A 21,863-nucleotide genomic window follows, 5' to 3' on the forward strand; every position below is an offset into this window, starting at 1 on the left:
AAGGAAAATTAATTGGCCGGGTGGACAGATTGATTATTTCTAGTTGATGAAGCTAAAATGAAGTTTAACATTGGCTTTTTAAAATGGAGTGAAAAAATAAAGCTCCACCCAGACTAGGCCAGAGTCAGCATTTGAACCCAAAGCCTCCTTGCTGTACAGCAACAGCAACACATTTCAAAACAGAAGCAAAATATAATCCCTGTGTGTCATTGCTGTTCATCCCTCAACTTTGCACAGTTGTTTCGTGCATCCCTTTATTTATGCCCCCTCAATCCTTTTATGCAAATACATCCCCATTACACTAATTGGCAATGTGAGGTTTGAATATTTTACATGAATGGTCTCGACTGCACAGGCCACTGACTATGGGTTGTGGCATAACATTGCACGCTCTAATGTGCTAATGGTAATTACACACACAATAACACACACACGCACACACAAACAAAGGTGGCAATAAATGGGCAAACAAAGGTCATGCAATTTACACACGGTGCCTGTCATATTAGCCAAATGAAGCAGGGCTGAATAATGGTACCACTGACAGGAGAAACATCTTGACTGTCTGCCGAAAGGCGTGCGTATGTGTGTGTGTAGTGTGTGTGTGTGTGCTGGACTACTCTGCATGGCCATGAATTATGCAGTCTTTACTTGTGGCCGCATGCGGAGAGGAGACGCTTTGTGATCGCTGGGTGTGATGCGTGTTCACTGAAGAACGCCAGGCTGTGAGAATTTCTCTTGTTGACTACAAAAAACAAGTCATTGTTATTGTTATTTGTTGTTGAGAAACATTGTTTTAAGATTAATGTCCTTATAAAACTCATATTTAGCCACAGATAAAATGTTCATCCTTTCAAAGTTTCCACTAATCTGGGAAGATTTACTGTGGGAAATTTGAATGATCAAAGGTTACTATTGTTGGACCTGAGAAAGATCCTGGCCCACAATTTCGGTTCAAGTTCACCCGCCTGTCCAAAATATCTTTGGAAGATGAAAAATCAAGAGGAGTTGGATGTTATTCAATCCATGAGTGATAACCATATTTGGTCACGTAAACATACTTAAATCGTACCATGTGACTTAGGCTCCAGCTCACCGTGAACCTAACAAAGACAAGAAATAAAAAAAATGTCAGATAAGTTTAGAAAGCCTTTGTAACCACAATTTAAATACTATGTGGAGGAAGTCAATGTGTCTACTTTCTCCTGGGAGGCTTAATCGTGATTATGTTGCCTTACGTAACACATTGCAATAATCATTTTTTTGTGGGTGCCTGCTCCTTGTGATGTTTGTCAGCCTTGAATGAATGAATGAATGATAGACCATCTCTCTTATAATTGACAGCGTTGCAGTGGTGTAGCTACCATATATCTTAAACTAGCAGGTTGTGTCAGCACACGCATGTACACATCCACATGTCTCATTCATCGGTCTTCAATAAATCAGTCTCTCACCGTCGCCCTCTAATACATCGCTGTCATCACTCAGCACACTCCATTTCACTTGTCCCCTCCAAGCCTCAGCAGGTACGTTGATCACTTTTCTCTCAGCATTTTTTGGTTGTTGATTGGTTTGCTGTTGACTTAATTTCTCCATGGGTGCACGTGTATGGTTGAGTCCCACGTTGACCCATAGTGCAAGTGCGGACGACAAGTTGGTATCAGAAAAGCGATAATCCACATGTCCTCCCTGGCACTGATATTTTCCATCAGGGTTGCCTGGGTGGAAAAGAGATGAGCAGGATTGGGGATTAGAGTTGATCCATGCAAATTAAAAGATTGTGGAGGAGACCTTGCAGGGCTGGGTGAGGAGGATGCCCTTTGCGGGATTTTTGACATTGCTCTTTGAAAACATCTTCCTTTATCTTTTTTTGTCTGAATGTAAAATTGGCTTTCAATCATCTTAATAACAGTTAAAATGATGCTTTGTTTGTTGTCTTTTTTTCTTCAAGGTCTCCCATGGCAAAATCCTGAGTAGTCTTCGACAAAGGCATTACCCAAAACACACTACTACAAACATCACTGCTACATTTGATTTGGCTTTACAATCTCTGCTGAGTGACAAATGGCGGTTTTATTCTGTGAGAGATTTGTCCAGTCTATGTTTGAGATCTGTCTCTCATTTGGATGTAAATGTTAACAGCAGCAAACGTAGCTCCTCCAAGGCTCCTTGTACAAGCATCTGAAAAGGAAACTCTGCATGTGCATGTGCCTTTGCGCTTCCTGGAACATCCTTTAACTTCGTTACAACGCTCCCATTAGTTACTCATTTCGCCTCCTATTGCTCTAGAATCTAATAATTTTAGATTAATTATCAGATTAATCTATTATTAGCGCAAACAGTGTGCATGTGATGTGTTTGTACTTGCCCTTTAGGATTTTCTTGTCTGAGCACAGGGTGTGAATGACATGTATTGTTCGGCAGTCATTTCCCAATGTCATAAAAAAGCTTAATTAGCAAAACTCTCTCAGGGCGATTTCACAGAATTCGGCATCCAAGGGTGTCAAGGAACAAGTAGCTCTCCCCAGCAGAGAAACTTAAGACCAGCATTTCAAAACTACTTAATAGACCAAGATTTGGTCATGAATTATGAAGTGCGATGATTAAAGTGGGTAAATGAGTGCAGTGAAACTGTCAAGAACGTACACCAGCTTTTGACCAAAGTCAGAAGGGATAGACTGCAGCTCACCCGCCGTGACCCCCGATGAGGGAAGATAAGCGTTACGGAAAATGGATGGATTGGAATGTTTTACCCTTCTATCTATTCTGGTTCCCTCCTCTTTATCGCTCCCTTTGCACAAACTCATCTTTGTACACAGCGGCAAACACACACTTTCATGCTGCACAAGATTGTAAACTTGAAATTTAAATATGCTCGAGCAGTAAACATTCCCCTGGCCTGCTTGACTTCTGACTTTTGTGAACTTGCTCTATTGGTCTTCCTCTTTCAGCTGCAAAAACAAGCTAACAGCACTTTGCTTATGTGTGTTTGTGTGCGTGTGTGTCTATTTGTGCAATTGTGCATGGATCTATGTGTATCTAACCACCCGCCTCAGAAGAAAGTGATGGGAACGTATTGATGTTTTGATAATTTTTCAACCTTTAGCGGCAAGTCAAGCAAGGAATGTGTTTTGTGTGTTTGCACGCTACAGAAAGTTTCTCTACAGAACTTTTGCCTGCATGGAGACAATTTTGTCCATGTTTTGATAACCGCTGGTCTGACACGTAGATGGAAACATGTCATTGAAGCAGTGAGAAAATTTGCTTCCAATTACAAAACTTAGCATAGACAACATCAAACACAAATATTTCCCATGATGGTAAGTCACATTCCTTGTGTAGAACCTTCTCAGTGTAGCCAAACTTTGAGATAAATGTTTCAAACACTTTGATGACATTCAGAGACAAAACTGTTACCATTTGTCCATTAATGTGACACTGAGTTAAATATCTGATTCTTATCATTAACATATTTCCCTTTTTGTAACATCACTGACCCCCATCCCCCAAAACAAAAGGGTCCATCTTTCACATCCTCACCAAAATGAAGTTAGAAGATCTCATCTTTCCTAAGTGAATGCTTCACTCACTGTGGTGTTGCATTAGCTCCCGCAGGACATTCATTTGGTCCAAACAAATCAATGTGCGTGTATGCGCTGCATGTGCGCAGTGATGGATAGCCTTTTAATAATGAATCAATGTGTATCGGTGTTCGTGCGAGAGGGGCAGGTGTTTGTGTTTCTCCCACACTTAAAAAAATTGAATTAAAACTGGACAAGATAGAGTATGACAGTTTTCTTTTGTTATTTTTAATTAGGTGCAGTGTTTGACTTTAGCAGAATGTAAAATGTTTGTCCCCTTCAAGCTCTTGGTTAATTAACTGGGACAATCCCAAGGCTTCTTTTAATTCAACATGAAAAAATAGGGTACAGATCCATCTCATTGTCATCATCATCATCATCATTGTGTTTCCATAAGATGAAGTGTCAGGGCAAAGCTGGATGCTTGTGTGTTTTAGCTGTGACCATTGACAATGTGTTTCTTCACTAATCAACCATTTGAATGTGCAGCAGTGACTTTGATTAAGAGGACTGACACAGGTTCAGACGAGCGGTGAAAGGAGAAACCACCTTCCTTTTCACCTTCCTACCCTCTTGCTTGCTCTCTTGTTGCGATCAATTTCAATGTTCCATTTAATTAACCTATTTGTATATATACTTCTGCATGTGGGCTGTATTTTGTTTTATTTATCGTACTCATATTTCCTCCTTTATTGTGTCTAATCCTCAACGTATTTGGTTTCTATGTGACTCTCCGTTTTTGCCCTTTCCCACATTATTTCTTCATCCTGTCTTTCTGATCATTCTGCCTCTGCCGGCAGCACTGGATTACCTCGGTGCACATGCGCACACAAATGCACACAAGGTCTCTGTCACACACTCATAATTTTTTTTCTTTTGCATTAGTGCAGCTGGCTGGATGTAGATGCCCCAGTTTCACATGGAAAAAAAAAGGGCCAAGGTTTGTATCATGCAGTGTGTTTTTGTCTTACCAGGGTTTGTGTTACACATGGATTGGAAAAGCAAATGTGGTTACTTGTTTTTTTTCTTCATGCAAAAACAAGCCTCCTGCATGTTTCAAAATAGACTTCATCCTTGCATGTCACCCTGGTCCATAAAATAAAAATAAGTGTAAAATTTAAAGCAAAATCAAATATTTTGTTTTGTTATTATATCAATATTTGAAGGCATAATGACCAAAAATGACATATGCAAAGACCCCATGCAGGCCTAGGGTGGAATATTTACCCCTCTCCGATTAACTCCTGCCATCACATCTAAAAAAAAAAAAAAAAAAAGATTCCTCTAGTCTGATGAGCCTTGTAAACCCGAGGCTACTAAATATGCTCTCTCTCAAGTGTGACTCCAACCTGACCCCACTGCAAGATTTAAGATGGCCATGAGGCAAACTAATTCAGGCCAGCTGGAGGCAATGACTTCAATTGTGTGTGTGTGTTTTCAAGCTCTGTTTCTTTTACGGTAGTAAAGAGGACTGCATTTGCATACTTAGCTACTCGTGTATAAATAGAAACAATCATCTCTGTCTGCAGACTTGAATGATTTCCGAGCCATGGCTGTAATCCCCATTTGAATACAGCCTCTGACCTAAAAGATTGTCTGAACATGGAGAAAAAAAAGTAGACTAAAGATTTGCAACTCATTGCATTCTGTTTTTATTTACATTTTACACATCCCAAATTCATTGGAATTGGGGTTTGTATAACTTTTGTATTGGATCTTGTAACCATTGTGAGGTTTATTGACACTATCAAAACAATGTATATTGACTAAGTTCTCTTTATTCACTCTGTAATCATGTGTATGCTTGCTTTTCTTTTATAAGGGGAGATATAATATAAGATATAATAACCATCGCAGAAGTTACGGGTGCGAGTTATAATCATAATAATATTGTAGCTGAGCTAACCACATTTGTCCCTTAATGGGCAGAATGTACCATGATTCTCCATTGCTTCTTCAAGGACACTTCACACTTCATAGAGATGAAATCATCTCAAAGTAGATTCTTGAACATGGCAGTGCGTACTGTACTCCATACTACCATGAATAATTAAAAATGTTCTGGAGGCGTTCAAGCAGGCACAAGTTTGGTGCCCTTAATGAAGTGTCTGGGGTGTGCTTAATTTAAAAAAATGTCCATGTTATGAACATTTTTTGAAGAGCATATTAGCATTACGTAAATCACATTTCACTTATATACGAGCATAAATTATGGTATAAAGCAAAATTAAAACAGTTTAGCCAATTGGACACTCAAATACACGTGTGTATTTTTGTCTCTGTTGGTGAACAGTCCTGGAACACTGTAAATGTTCAAATGTGACCACTTCATGCTCTGAATGTCTGAGATCACGTGTCTCTCTGTCTTAAAGGTGTTTCGGCCTTCATTCTGAAGCTTTCCCAGTAGGCGGGGTCTTCGTCTGTCAGAGGCGATGCCGATGCAATGAGGTCAGTGAATGTCAACAGTGTGAAAGCAGTGGGCGGAGGACGAGATGAGGTACAATTCTGAAAATTAGGTGAGCAGAGGTTACAATTTGGCAACTGCTGGCTGCTCACTGAATAATTTCTAAACAAGACAGAGGCAATGCGGAATACTTACTGCATTGTGTCCCAATGCTACAGCAACATGATGATCGGCATCAAGTAAACTCTCCTGCACGCACACAAACACCATAAAAATTGCATGTGACGTTTAGATAATTTATTCATAATATTGTTGATCTATCTGGCTGCCTAAACAAAAACTCTAACGGCAACCTAAATGCTGCATGTCACATTTAACCGTACCTTTCTCGAACTGACCTTGACAGTCTGAAATAAATGTGAACACTCCCATTCTAAAACTCCTTGCTGGTCAAGCCAAGATCATTTTTGCAATGGAAGTAATACAGTAACAAAAATAAATAAATAAATAAATAAATCATTTGCCAAATGGTTGAAAAAAGGGACACACCACGAGTGAGCCGTTGTATTTCCTTGCGAGAAAACCTTGACACTAGAACTGCATTAGGCCTCGGGTACCTCTCGAGGGAAAAGACGTGAAGAAAGAGACAAACTGCTCTTTTTAGACTGCTCGTAACCTTTTAGCGGTCACGTGCTAATTCTTCTGCCTGTGTGCATGTAGGCGAAGGGTGAGAGGAGGGCTAAAGATAAAAATCAGAGAATGCAATATTGGAAGACATCAAAGGGAGGTGAGGGCAGATGATGAGAGAAGAACGCGAGTATGAGGACATGGAATACAAAACAAGATGAGCAAAGAACAATCAAAACAGACGTTTTTCTCTTCTTTGATCGAGCACCTCTCATCCCCTCGGATTTTGCTGTCAATTTCAGCAGAGTGAGACCACCTGGGATTCACAGAGTGGACGCTTCCATTAGGAAACCCACTGAGGTGCAGGTGGGATGTTTGCACTTTGCACTCCTTCATCCCAAACGTTGCACTACATGTAATTGAGTCCACCATGTATCGTGACTCTAATCTGAAATAGAATTAAATTAAATCCAGCTCACTTGATGGGATTTTTAATTTTAGTCTTATATATCAAAAATTCAAGACTTTCATATCTTCGTCAGTCTTCGTCCAGTTTTTACGTGATAGAAGCTCCTCCTACACACATACTCACTTCAAACAACCAGTTCTCCTCATCCTCTTCATCCAGGTGCATTCTGGTTTGACAGAGCACATGGGCCTGTGTGAGAGCTTCAGGGGACAGATGAAACTCCAACCTTTGCAGATTGAAGCCCAGTCCTGTGCCGATGGCCTTGATGAAACTCTCCTTCAGGGCCTTGAGTGGAAACAACAATCCCAGTCAGCTCACTGAAAGCTGTGCTAAGATTATTGCTAAACGTGTACATTCCATCACTATGGAATTTCTTCTTGCCATGCTTACATGTGGGTGCTCCAACAAACACAAATAAGTCCAGCAGTGTAAACTGAAATAGAATAAACCGATGACAATAATTTATGGTATAATATGCAGATGTATACAATAGATAACAAAACAGCGTATGTCCAAAAGATTGACTATTTCTGTACATATGGCTCTGTGTGTGTGCAACCCTGTTCAATAGCCAATGAGCCACAACAGAATTTCAGGGCTAGTTGCTATGGCAACCACTGAGCTCTGACATTATTCAAAGGTGTGATGATGACATCAGAGCTTGACGTCACTGTGCCACCCTTTTAATCTCACAGCTTTGCTTACCATTGCTTTTCCTTATGTGTATGTTTGTTTGTGTGTGTGTTTGTGTGTGTGTGTGTGGGCACGTGTGTGTGTGTGAGAATAAAGGAACGGGAGGCAAAAGTAGCAGCGCTATGCTTTGCTCTCGCAAACACACACACGGAACACCGCAGGAGGCAGCAGCGATGCAATGTGACAACAAGGTTGTACGGTTGCCATGGTTACCCAGTGGCGGTAGAACATTGCGAGCTGATGCTGCTCGGAGCCGGCTGACCGGATGACGCGCCACTCGCACGGCGTGAATTGACGAGTCATGATGCGGAAGAACTCGGGCACAGTGCTGCTACCTGAAGAGAAGAGGGAAAGAAGGATGGAACCAAAACGACAGGGAGGGGATGACAAAATTGGAGAGAGATGTGTGTTGTATCAAATGAGATGAGGTAGACAAAGATCATGACTGCACTCGAGCTCTACCACTCACATGCAAACATTTGCCCTGTTTTTTTCCTCTCCTCGATGTTACAACAGCGTCACCCAGCGGCACAAGCTACTACACACACTATAATAATTTTCATCAATTGCAGAGTTCTGGAAAGCTTTTAGAGCAGATGTCCAATTAAGTCAAATTTGACTGTTGGCTTACCAGGCATGGATGTCTTCATGATGTCAATCCCAACTTGCATCCCCTTCTCAGCGGCAAGCACCGCATAGTCGCCCTGGTGGGAGATGTTAAAGTTCCAGGTCTGAGGCCCCACTCCCAAATCTGGGCTGACCTAGACAAATGAAAAAAGAACATCAATGCTGTCTCTAATTATGACGACAACAAACAAATCTTGTCATTCATATTTACACGTGGACAATTAAGAGCAGGACTGGGAAAACATGAAAAAATGGATGGATGGATTAAAGTAGTCAATCACGAACTTGAAACGGTGCAACCAGGTAAGGCTTCCCCCTCGGTGACCGTTTCAAGCAGATATGTGTCCAGGGAATGTGCATCCTCTCACACACGAACCTCCTCAGCAGCAACCTGCCAGCCTGGCAAAAGAACGTGTTTATTTGACAAGTGACCCTCAGTGCAAATAGTGCAAAGCCAATACGTTTACGCTCACCATGGCTGATTTGGCATCTTTAGCAAATACAAACTTTCCTATTCGGTCTTTCTCTTCCGGTTGAATACAGCGTGCAGCAAACAGCCAGTCAGCCCTGCCAGGAGTCCACGACGCGCAGCGAAAAGCCCAGCGAACAGAACCCATCTGCTCGCCAGCCTCTGACATTTGAGCTCCTTAACTAGAAGTTGTCGCTGTCAAAAGTTGTCGGCTTGCTCACATTAGCATTGGACGCTGGGGAGTGTGCATTCTTTGAGTAATAATTAATATATTGCCGACATTCTACAGCGAAGGAAAACTCGCGTTTCAATAGCATTTATATGATCGAAACTGTTGTATCGTGAAAAAATGTGATAGGCACTTTGTTTACATTTTACCTTTACCACACATGCCCCGGAAGAGAGCTGATGATGTCACAAGAGGCGTTGAGCAAATTGACCAATAATAGGAACGACCGTAAGTGCACACCTCAATGATGCATTCAATTGCTAGTATAAAATGTAGTAAATGATAAACTCAGTTTAAAAAATGCCATATTTACAGCATTGTAGTGATTGAAAGGGTCATTTCTAATTGTTTCCTTAAGAAAAAAATATCACGCGGTTTTAGTATGCTAAACCTTTAAAAAAAAAGAAAGAAAAAAAAAAGCTCCCTGAAAGAGTCATTTCAGCTGTTAAAGCGGAAACGATTTAACATAATCCCTCTTTATCAAAGCCAGGGGTTTAAAGGGTATTTGGTCACTCCGTTGAATAAGATCGATCTGCACGCAATCTTTTAAAGCTTCGAGATTTTTTACAAGATAACATTCTGTGAATGTTGCCTTTAAAGTAATCGTCAAAGTCATCCGATTTAAGTGCCAATTTTGAGGTCACGACGCATTGGATTCAAGATTTTATCAGCAAATGATGCATGGCTAGATGAGGGGAAAAAAGGGAAATGTGTTTCCATTATAAATTTATTTAGCTACTTGGTAGTAACCGACAGATGGCGCTAGCTAATCAAAACTCGTCTATTCTGAAGCTAGATCGACTGAAACATGTACAATAATAGGTACAGCGTTTTTTAAAATTTGCTTTCCTCCCCATTTGACTTTTTTTGTGGTGCTCCAAAAAGTTATGTACAAGAAATCTGGTACGCTGGAAGCTGTTTTGTTTCAAGTGTCAGTCTACTGAATTTAGTAACATCCCTTCTGTGTTGTGTGAATGTGCCCCGCAGGCTGACTGTAGTGCAGCAGAAAGAAAACACACACACACGCACACGCACACACACAAAATGTTCAGATTCAACGTTGACTAGAAAAAATATAACAACGACAAAACTAACTGCCATGCTGACATGTCAGCCCAGCAAATACCTTTTTCGTGGTTAAAGCATGAAATGATTTATTTTATTGATCTAGTATCAGTATATAGAATAAATATTGTAAAATTCTCTTTCTCATCTACATTCAGTACAATTCCAGGCTGAAAATGTCTGCAGCCCCTTTAATTATGAGTCAACCCCAAAGTTATTTTTTTAAAATTATTTTTATCTGTGCCTCACTAAATTCTGCTCACACATATTTGATGCAGGATTGCTCCACTGTGACATCCAATTTAACTATATGAAAGCCAGTTTTTAAATGAATAGCTAAATGTGTATGATTGACAGAGGGAGTAGGAACTTGGATTTCACTTGTATTCTCTTATTTTGTGCTAACTGAAGTTATTTGTCACTTTTTTTTAAAGGTATTGTGTGTGTGGATTTGTGGATAGAGTAGTTGTGTCTTAAAGTGAAGGGCCACTATTGGACATTATTATTCTTTTGAACACTAACATCTAATCATGGATTCAAGAGATCAGAACAGTGAGAGAGAATTCTCAAGATTCATCGAATTTTAGTGTCATGCCAATCTCTATTTGCTAACAGTCATATCTCCATCAAGGATGCAAAAAAGCCTCTGCATAGTGCCAATATTGCAATAGTTTCTGTCCAGAAACTGAAATCAATATGGGATAAACCTTTATTTCCTCTTTGAGGCAGCAAAACCCAAATCTTCATTACAAAATAAACTTGAACCATTTATATTTTTCAGATTTGTCACACTATTATTTCAGTGAGCATGAATGTGCCATGCCAATCTATGAAATCAACTTTAATACATGTTTACATCACATCAGCAGGTAAACATCGGCCAATGGCTTTAGGGTAAATTTGGATCAATACATCCACAGCCAATAAATCCTTCAGTGTGAGCTTGCCTAGGCTTCACATTTGCAGCTGACCTCGCTCCGAGGCAACATTTGATGAACACAAACGCTACAAGCCCCAAACACTGCACGGTTGTCACCATTATTCATTCTTTCAGTGCTCTCATTGCTTCCACTGTTGAAGCATGGAGCTTAGTGGACCTGTGACCAACCTCTCCTTTAGAAGTAAAAACATACGGAAACAATGCAGAGCCACAAGAAACTAACAGATAAAATCCTCAGAACCCTGCTGTGCTCAGGCGATTGACTTTGTGTGTTCTTGTATCTGTATGTTTGTGTGCATCTCTGTGTGTAGGTGGAGATGCCAGATGGGCTTTCAGTGTTCGGTGAGACGCACAAAGACTGTGGCATATTAATATTGTCCAGTTATCAAAAAAGCCATGTATACCATGGCCTCTGACAATCGGATCCATATTTTCAATAGATCTCTATAGACATATTTTATATAGACTTAGAGATAGTCTTTTATTTTTGTATAACTATATATTTACATATATAATATATAGATTTATCAAAACAATTTGATTCTAATTACAAGTAGTGGCGATTTTAGTTTGTACTCATTATTGCAATGAATTATCTAACATGTTTAAAAAACAGACAGTGTGAGTTTTGCTACACATTATTTACAAGAATTTTAAAAAGCAAGCTTTCTGATATGATGCTTTCATAACGCCTTATACTGCCTTTTTATTACCCGAGAGAAAAAGATTTAGACTACATGTTGATATGGTTCAGATTAATCAAAGCTTTCACATTATGAATGGATGATTTGCAGCTAATAGGCGACTACATTGGGACACTCAGTTGTTTGCAAATGTGCAAAGAGGATTTCTTTTTTTATTTAACTGGCTTGACTTTCTGTGGTATTCTTGATACATATGCACTCCATAGGTAGTCCATTCACAACCATACCACTGATTTACCACAGTTTTCTGGCTCTTTGTGTCACAATTCACTGCATTCTGCATTTCAAGGCCCCGGAAGTCCAAATGTGCCATAATCTTCAATGCAGACCAAATATAGGCTTTCTCTGTTTTTGGAGGATACGTTGCTCTATGACCACACATAACTGATGGTTTTTAGCATCCTGAAACTTGGGTGAAAAGGTGGCACAAAGTACAGAGGAAGGGGGAAAACAATGATTTTAATGTAACACGAGGTACTGGTATGTGAAATGTTTTGTTAAATTACTCGACAGTAGCAATGGTAATGTGTAGCTGAATAGTGTAGCCACTGAACTGGACATACATGATTCCACTGGCTGCTAAGCTTCTTTCTAGAAGATTGTCGACCTTTGGTCGTCACAGTCTACTGTCTCTAAGCCACTTGCGACTGAGTGTTCACAACAGAATATGGTCATAAATTGACAACTATATTTAAAGTTTGTGGATCAAATTTCGTAATTGCTCTGGTCATTTGCAAATATCCATAAGGTCCCACTCTTGAGTCTTGTGAGCTCATTTGCCATTTTGCCATTTTTAGTTTTTCTTTCCACGTCTGTACATACAACTGAACCCTCAATAATGGTTAGTTTTTTTTTTCTTCATATTTCTAGGTTGTTAAGCTATTGGTGAAAGACTATTGATGTGTTACAAACCCATATTTACAAATACTAATTCCAATGATGTCGGGACATTGCGTAGAATATACCGTATTGGCCCGAATATAAGACGACCCCGATTATAAGACAACCCCATCTTTTTCAAGACTTAAATTTGAAAAAAGCCTTTGTTTAGATGCCGAATGTAAGACCTTTTTAAATTTTATTTCAATGAAAAAAACCTCGTCTTATATTCGGGCCAATACGGTTATAACAGGACAATTTTCAACGCATATTTAAATATATGAAGACAAGATTTCCAATTTTCAAATGTTCATCAACATTAGTGTTTTTCCCCCCAATATTCTCTCAAAATACTGGATATTTGAAAAACAAAAAACAAATAAACAAACAAAAAACAACAACATTTAGTTTGAACATAAAACAGCTCCTACATGTGTTGTATTCATTTGAATCTACTAGTTTAAAAACTATGTAGAAATCAGTGTATTCTGTTTTTGTTTACATTTTACATATTGTCCCAACTTCATTGGAATTGGGGTTTGTTTTCTAGGGGCCAGCTTATGCCACGCAAACAGCAAAATGGAGGTTTTGTCTGTTCCATAATGGCTGTCTGCCTTGCTGCATGAAACAAGAATTCATTCTGCAAGAAAAATAACAAAGCTTTGTCTTTCATATTTGAATTTCCATGGCAAAGTCTGCATTGTCCCCAAAATTCACGCTTACAGTTTTGTGGTCTTCTAAGATGATGCACCTGGCACTTTGCAGGCGAGATGACGATAGCCGTGACAATATGATCAACATAAATGTTTGTCTTTGTAAGGCGTTGTTGAGGGGTGCCGCTTATTGGCCGAGACTGTCCAATGAAGAAGAGAGTTTTTTCTTCATCATGATGGTAGTTACATCTCAGCGTTTTAAGTATCACTCTTTTGGATGAATCCTCCAAAACTAATAAAAAAAAAAAAATGCTGCAGCCAACTATAGCAATGTTAACAACATTGTTTCCCATTTATTCCACTTTCTTCAGTCAAATAAGTCAGAGGCAGCGGAAAAGTGTCAAAATGTATGGCATTTGAGGATAAAGTGATGAATATAGATGTGATCCTTCAATGTGAGTCTGCATGTTGGTGTGTCACTAAGGCACAGCGGATCTTTTTTGGTTTTCAGGGCAGTCCGGTGGAGACCACTGCAAGGCCGGGGTGTCGGAGGGTGGCATGGCCAGTGTGCACTGCTTTAGGGCAGTCTGGCGTTAGAACGCGGCCGTTCTCCCCCACACTTCCTGTGATGGACAGACGAGCCTTGTTCCGCATGGCTTCGGAAAAAGACAGCTAAATGAGGAAGAGCAGGAAAAAGGGTTGTCAGATTATGTGTGGAAAAATACCTTCTGTACATAAAAACAGTTTTATAATTGCAACCATTTCTTTCAAAACACGCATGCATGCATTTGACATAATCATGCATGAGTCTTCATACATATTAATTGGAACCCACACAAATATGCTTCCAAGTACAAAGTTGGGAAGGTGCAGTCACACCAAGTTGCCTCGACTCAACTCTATCAGGCCTCACTTCCCTCAAGTGTGTCAGAGTTGGTTTTCTATATAATAGAAGTAGAGCAGTGCAAAAACTATGCCGCATTGAACAGATCACTCAGAGGAAAAATGCTAACAAAAAGAAAGAAGGAGAATAAGAGTCACTTCTTCATATGTGGCTGTCTGCCCAGTAAGAAGACACATTTTATTTGTGAGATGAAGAAACTGCAGCTCAACCTCCTTGAAGACACTGCCAGGACAATCGAGGGCACCTCCGACATCCATTTTTTCATTGATTTTCATATTATGTATTACTTGTGCCCTCTCTGCATCCATTACAACCTGCTGATCCTGAAAGGGGAATCCTTCCATCTGTGGTCCCTTCTCAAGGTTTCTCATTTTCCCCTGGCAGGGTTAACCCTTTTGGGAGCTTAAGATCAGGGGATGCTTTGAGAATAATTGTCAATTTTGGCTATGTGAAGCCCTTTGAGACTGTTTGTGATTTAGGGCTATACAAATAAACTTGACTTGACTTGACTTGACTTGACTTGTGAGGACACTGAGATCACTAAATGGACTGCTACGGACACTGAAATATAATAAAGAAGCCAAACCAAGCTGAATTTGATAATGCGCCCGCCAACACAGGTTTATGTCATCGCTATACTGTAGTTGGCTTGCTTTGGAGCCTTGGCTTGCCAAATACTACAAATAGTACCCCGTGGTACCTGCATTTCACCGATGTATGGAATTGCCACAGTGGAATTAAAATATTTGACTAGTCAATACGTTTGGATGTGTTTGCAAAGGTGATTGAATGAACTCGTAGGCTAAATGCTACAAACTTATTAATATTTTTTTCCCAATGTGTATCCTACTTGGGCATGTGTGAATAATAAAAAGCTTTTATTTAGCATTTGGCCTACATTATACCAATATGCTAGAAACTTAAGCATGCAATCACTGTTTGTATTTTCATGGTTTTACTATTATTTTCCTATAATACAACAGGGTATGCGCTAATGTAAGTAAATAGCCATATTCAATATGTTTGAAAGAGTTGCAAATATGGTCGAATGTACTAGCGGGTACACTCAAACGGTCAAAAACCTTTGCCCCAGATTGACAGTTCCTCTCGTCCATAGCCTTTGACAATAGAAGAGTAAAGTATTTAGGGAGTAAAACCTGGTTAGCCAAGTAGAAACATTAAAGATGAAGAAAATTTGCTTCTTGAATTTTATTAATTATTTCCAGTAATCAATTTTGTAGCAAAACACTTTATATATGCTTTAGTCTTGGTATTAGAAATATTTTTTTTGACAGATTTTCACCAATGATTGATTGGAATTTGTTGTAAAAAAACAACAATCTAAAATCAACTTTGGAATTCCTGGTGTGAATGCACCCACAAAGCATGGATCACACAGAAAGGCAATCACTGCATTAAATGTTGACGTACTTGATCAAGGCAAAAGGTACAAGCAGGCAACAAAGTGACAACGTGAATTGTTGACATCTGCATTTTATAGTGACTATGCTGTTTGGGGTGAGGTGGGGAAAGTTTGATAGGTTGCGGCTTGAAGTGATTCTACAATTGGGCAGGTTGTATTTCAAAAGGGAACATTTTTGGAAGGTGAGGATTTGAGAAAGACAAAGGAAAACAGAAAGGTGAAACTTTATTTCACGGATTCAGATTTATAGAGAGGGAGTAAGTGCCGAGACCGCTTGGAGTAGGGTGGGCCACTTCACATGGACAGGCTACTCAATGATGTTTATGCACATATCATTTGTATAACTTTAGTAACAAAACCCAAATATTTCAGTTTAGGTTGTGTGCTTATTAAATGAGTGTGCATGGCCAGAGCTTGGCTTTCTTTCCTTGGGGGAAGATATTGAAACAAAACCAAAAAACAAGCGAAACAAAAAAACAATTACTTTTACAAAGGCCTAAAATTCTTCAGAAAATGGTGATTAGGAAACTAAAAATGTTATCATCTGTTCTGGCACCTTGAAGGTCCCAGCATATTTCAGGGGGAGGGAGGGTAATGCCCCTGCGGTCCACCCTCTAGCTCCGCCACTGTCAGCGCGTTTTACTTCATTTAATCGGCCCCTTTCAACATCATTAAGTAGCTGTGCTACATGAAGTGTTTGTTGATCAATTTCCCTCCTGCAGCTATGCTGGTCTTCTTTTGAAGTTGTCAGGGCTGGATTAGCACCTCTTTGGTCAACAGGGATGCATAGCTCCACTAAACAAACACCTAGCATGAGTTGTTTTTGCATGTTTGTTTGAATGGAAATCAAACTACTGTATGTCACCGTACTCCTTAGCCGTTGTAATGTCAGTACTCAATGGTTTTTACATACTAGTCTGTTGTGGGCTTCCTTAGTGTGATTTCTATCACATTAGTGTTGAAAGTGAGAAAATAACTGATGAAAGCTAGTGTTTACGCTGAATATAATTAGTTTGTAGCTGTGAGTCGGATGAGGATGTTTGTGTGAAACAGTCGAGGTCTGTGTAAAACCAACCCTATGTTGTGTAAAGAAACAATACATTGTCTCACGGTTCAGACTCTGAGTTTCTGAAATTTGGCTTTGTGTAGTTTGGGTGGTTTCCTGGTGCTTGTATGGACAGTCTCCAGTTTCCTCCCACATTCCAGAAACATGCATATTAGTTTTTGTCTATAAGTGTGAATGTAAGAGTGATGTATTGATAAGTTCTTTTGGTTGGAAGAAATATTATGATACTTTTCCTAGTGAGGTGGGAAGAGTCAATTTCAACTTGAATATGATTCCGAGCCCTCTCTCTAAAACAAAACATGCACTTCCATTGTACCACAATCATCTACATCTAAAGTGTTGTTTTTATATAACAGCATGTGAGGATGGAGCTGTGCATCCCTGCTCCATTGTTTTGTTAATAATTAGCGAAGACTACAATGCAGTTGTCTAGTTGTGTTATTAGCTATGAGCATCACCACCACTGTCATGTCATCATCATTTTCATCCTTATATTGCAGCCAAAGACGGTGGAACCAGGATAACAACAAAAGAAATGTACTGTAAAGGTTTTAGGTCTATATAATAGCCGAAATAAGATTTCATTACAAAACAACAACAAAAATAATCATCATTGGTTCCACAATGCTTGACCGCACGTAGTCATGAGCACATGAAGAACAACACGGTTCCGCATTGACAGGCTCTGGCATGAGCATAACAAACTACAGCGCCACCATGACCACCACCACCACCATAATGACCCCACCTAGACGGCAGCCTCTAAATCCTACCCCTAGATCTTGACCCCCTCGGAGCCGTACACGTTGTACCCCTCCCTATAAGTGGCTAGATTCTGGGTGCTTGGGGAGGGGCTGGGGCAGTGGGGGGGACTAAGGTCCACCTTCATGCGTTTGGCTTCGGCCCGCGACTTGTAGCAGAACTCGACCAACGCCACAAGCATGGCGAGGCCCAGGCCGCCCACGAGGATGTAGAAGACCCCGGCCACGTTAGACAGGCTCAGGGCCTGAGACGACTTGTCCTGTGGAGAGCAGGAGGGGGAATTGTGTTGGGGGAGGGGGGGAGGTAGAAGCCAATTGGGGGGATGTTGTCGATGGTTATCAGAGTGAAAGAAAATCAAAGAAGATAAAAACAGGGGGCGAGTGAAGAGATTCGAGATGGGATGGAAAGAGTAACACAAAAAAAGAAGAAAAAGTAAGAGGAACGGGGAGAAGAGAGACAAGAGGGTACAGGGGGTTAGACACATCCAGTTGTAATTTCTTCCAAATCAATATGCTGTAATCATGTCATGCATCTGGAATGATTCTGCATTCATTGCTTCACGATAAACAATTCTATATCTACAGTTAGTACTTTTACTCCTACTACCAGTTCTCCAGTACAGTCTAGACTCGTAGGCACCAAACATATCATAGACAACATCTTAAATTAACAGTCTTTTAAATGGATGAGACCCGGCAATTATCTTAGCATTGAAGAAATATGACTGCACTTTCAAAAACATTCAAAACAACTTGCATCTTTTCTGGTTTAGCTCACTGAGATTTAATCCTTGGCATAATATGTTCATGTTTTATCCTTCAATATTTTCTCCCCAATTGTGCAGGGGGAACAAACAGTTGCAGTTGGATGTGATATATTTGAGTAATTGTTTAGAATATGACATTTTTAGTGGTTGTTTACAGTACAATGCCTGTGCAAAAAATTCTCAACAACTGTTGCTTTGGTTGCTGGTTTAAGACGACAGTAATTTTGCAGAGCAAATTTGCAAACTTTTGAAATTAAGGTTCTAGGATTACTTGCGTAAATGTACATTTATACGTCTTCAAAATACACACTGGAACACAATTTTGCGTGTTTAGTCTTAGCTTTCCGATTATGACAATGAGATGAATGTGAGCGTAGTGCACCGTCAATATTATATTGCTGAGCCTAAGTGCAATGAAAATGAGATTGCCACAGATTGCTACAGAAACTGAACAGAAAGTGATAATCTGCTTTAAGATATTTGATGTTTTTTGCTAAATGTGATTTATCACCACATCCATATCCTGGTATTAAAAATATATTTCTCTCCTGTTGTAGAGGACAATATAGTATTATTTGGAGGTGTTGCTAGGACAGTAGTTGCAGTAATCTGGAGCATGTTGAGGATGAAAGTTTCAGGCTAGCATTCTGGGCTGTAGCAGCGTGGGACTGACCTTACTTCCAGAGTCCTTGGGTCCACATTCTCCCTTGTCATACCACCATTTGTTTTTCAGTTTGTCTAAGACGCCCGCTTCGCTCAGTTTCAAAACGGCAAGGTTTACCGGGGTTCTTTGCGTGTAAAAATAACATAAATAACATCATAGGACATGTTATTTTATGTTATTAAAATCTTTCACATATATGCATTGCACAGCTCAGTCACAATGTTAGCAAGTACTTCATCAGTTGAGAGCAAGTGACCTAGCATGGATCCCACTGAGTACATGTGTGTATGCTCCTTGAGGAGGGGCTGGGGGGGAGTGGAGCTACGTGAGCTACAGACATATGAGTGGGACCCACCTTTGTCACTTCACGTAACACAACCATACTACCCCAGCTTGTTCTTTAGCAAGTTGCACACAAATACTGTCCAGCCAGGAACGTTGTGGTAGCTCTGTGCTGTGGCTGGGAGAGACGGTGAAAGTGGAACACCTGGCACAGCACATTTAGCAAGTCTTTTGACTCCATTGTGGCATTTAACATTACATTTGGATGATTAAAATGCAGGATAGGCATTGCCTTTTGCTTGCGGCGGTGTCAAATCATTGAACACTGTTAAAGGTGTGCAATGAAATACTTGGTAATTCAGCATTTCACACCTAGGCAAATTTAAGAGGACCATTTTACCTTTGTATCATTATATGTTATTCTATAATTATACTCCTTTGGAGGATTAAACGCTCTTAAAAATGTTCGCACCCAAACAAAGCATAGATTTATCTTTGTAAAGTTAAAATTGTTATAATAATTTATCATTGTATTTATTAACCATATTGCTGATATCTTTTATTATTATTTTGTCAATAGCATCGCTATATAATTTGATCTGATTGGAATCTGTCTGGTAGAAGCGATATTCTGTAGCTCTGTAGCGGTGAATAAATTTCATCATAATTCAAAAATGGTTTGGTCATATTGTTTTCACAAAACAAATTAAAAATGTTTGAAATACAAAACAAACAAATTGGATATCTATAGTGTAATTGTACCATACCACTGTTAATTATTCATTCACAATACCGCTGAGTGAAACAGCAGCAAATACGTTACTTTTATGGAGGACCAACTGACCAACAAAAAATATGTAATACAAAATGAAAGTAGAACTAAACACAAAAATAACAATAAAACATATTTTAAATTAAAGTTAAATGTCAAAATAAATGCATAAATACAAAAATAAATATATAAATAAATCTAAATATCAATTTATATATACTTTTCATTTATTTTTCAATTAGCTTTTTATATTTGTTTTTATTATGACATGTACTTATTTTTAATTTTACCAGTCCTACATACACTTTAGCCATTCTGATAAACAACATTTCTTCCACTTTCCTCAAATTTAGTGTCTACGTCTCTCCCTGGAGCACCACTAGGGGGCGAACATTCCTGCCTTTACAGCATTTGGAGCTTGTCCTCTTGGATCTATTCATCACAGAACCTCCACATCACCTTGCTCTTTACTTTCAGAAAGAAGCATCAGATACTTTGGTGTTGGTACAGTTGTCTGATAACGTTTACTGCCATCCATTAAAGTGTATTTTTAGAGAAATTTTTATCTTTTAAAAGGCTCAATTGTTGTAGGCTGTGAGAACACTCTGAACCTTTCCATGTGGGAAAAGGTGCACACTATTGACAACAGCTGCAACCTTGAGTCTACGTTCAAAGCAGATGGTGTCTCAGGAGGTTTTGGACTTCAGTTTTGCTCTTTGCCAACACTCTTCACCAGGGCAGATGCTTGCATTACTACAGGATGGGGGCCATCTCAGGCTCCCCAGCCGCTGATTGACCCCCGTTCCCTCAAGGTGGGTGGGGCAGACAGAGAGGGCTAACCTTGGAATCCCCTCCCCCGCTGCCACATTCTCCTTTGTCATACCACCACTTGTTTTTCAATTTGTCCAACAGGCCCTGCTCGTTGAGCTTTAGCACGGCCAGGTTGACCGCATTTCTTAAAGTAAAAAAAAAAGGAGGAGGGGGGGAGGACATAAGATAGTTTGGTCAGAGCAAAGGATAGAAGGAAAGACAGACAAGCTGGATGGGCACCAATGCCAGGTGGAAAAAGGTGAGGGACATGGGAGCAAGGGGAGGACAGCTAAGAGGAGTTGGAAAGGAGATGCAAAGCACCTCAGAAAAAAACTCTCTTTATCTCTTTTTCTCTCTTCCTATAAATCTATTTTATGGAAATGCTATCTGTGCAAGAGTTGTCACACCGTGCCAGATTGCTGCTGTACAGTGTTAACCAGGGCTGTAGCCTGCTGATGGAGTTCTTGTCCCCTCCTGCAGCTTCACTACCCTCCAGCTAGTCGCAACCTGCGTGTGCGTGTGTGCGTGTGTGTGTGTATCCACTTTCCCGCAAGCCTCCTGCTCACACCCCTGAAGGGATTGTGACCTCAAAACAAAATTCAGGGACAGAGGACTGGCTTTTAGATTTGAAATTGGATCTCAAAGTGCAAGTTTTGGAAAAATACTCTGTTGTTGTCTGTAAATACGGAACATGGTACAGTCTATGCATGGGTGACGTTTTTTGAGTTTGGTAATGTGACAGCCAGGAAGATGAGCCTTGGTTGATTGTTACTTGAGGAAATATGATGTCGATTTCAGCTGACAGCTTGTGGCAAAATGGTCGCCCCCTTAATACACAGGTGTGAAACTCAAGGCCTGGGGGCCAGATACGGCTCGCCACATCATTTTATGTGGCCCGCGAAGACAAATTGTGCATCAAATTCGTGTCATTACTAGAATTGCAAATTGTCTTCACTTTTAATAATATATTTTTGTTTTAAATATTTGACCAGTTTTTACTCATCTGATTTGAAAACGAGTTATTTGTCAGTTTGTTTTGTAGCTTTTACTGTATATATGAGGTGTTCATACATT

General features: G+C 39.9%; 2 protein-coding genes across 9 annotated transcripts in view; both read right to left on the reverse strand.

Moving 5' to 3' along the window:
• Positions 1-5,209: 5,209 nt before the first annotated feature.
• aasdhppt (aminoadipate-semialdehyde dehydrogenase-phosphopantetheinyl transferase) lies at positions 5,210-9,304 on the reverse strand. Its single transcript, XM_049725915.2, has 7 exons — positions 8,875-9,304; positions 8,687-8,800; positions 8,406-8,535; positions 7,988-8,109; positions 7,205-7,366; positions 6,181-6,234; positions 5,210-6,086 (listed from the first exon to the last, which is right to left on the reverse strand). The coding sequence occupies exons 1-7, from the start codon at positions 9,037-9,039 to the stop codon at positions 5,931-5,933; spliced, it is 903 nt and encodes a 300-aa protein (XP_049581872.1). The 5' UTR covers positions 9,040-9,304; the 3' UTR covers positions 5,210-5,930.
• Positions 9,305-10,855: 1,551 nt separating this feature from the next.
• gria4a (glutamate receptor, ionotropic, AMPA 4a) overlaps positions 10,856-21,863 on the reverse strand; it is a 72,837-nt gene continuing 61,829 nt past the window's right edge. Inside the window, exons 16-18 of one of the 8 annotated variants that reach the window (XM_049725700.2) lie at positions 18,935-19,049; positions 17,617-17,754; positions 10,856-14,012 (exon numbers count right to left, since the gene is read on the reverse strand). In XM_049725700.2, coding sequence (XP_049581657.1) covers positions 13,848-14,012; positions 17,617-17,754; positions 18,935-19,049 — 418 coding nt within the window. In that variant the 3' untranslated portion in view covers positions 10,856-13,847. Of the gene's footprint in view, positions 14,013-17,481; positions 19,050-20,819; positions 20,935-21,863 lie in introns of those variants that run through there. The other 7 variants (XM_049725701.2, XM_049725705.2, XM_068651243.1 and 4 more) reach the window with 7 other exon arrangements.

Source organism: Syngnathus scovelli, chromosome 7, assembly GCF_024217435.2.
Source record: "Syngnathus scovelli strain Florida chromosome 7, RoL_Ssco_1.2, whole genome shotgun sequence".
In the NCBI taxonomy this organism is placed as follows: domain Eukaryota; kingdom Metazoa; phylum Chordata; class Actinopteri; order Syngnathiformes; family Syngnathidae; genus Syngnathus; species Syngnathus scovelli.

Bases quoted from the DNA above. Each gene is read 5' to 3' on its own strand.
- aasdhppt (XM_049725915.2), bottom strand. From the start codon at position 9,039: ATGTCAGAGGCTGGCGAGCAGATGGGTTCTGTTCGCTGGGCTTTTCGC. The intron at 7,367-7,987 runs GTAACCATGGCA...TTTCCACTCAAG, and splicing joins CAATGTTCTACCGCCACTGG to GCCCTGAAGGAGAGTTTCAT. The intron at 6,235-7,204 runs GTGAGTATGTGT...GTGTGCGTGCAG, and splicing joins AGGAGAACTGGTTGTTTGAA to GAGAGTTTACTTGATGCCGA.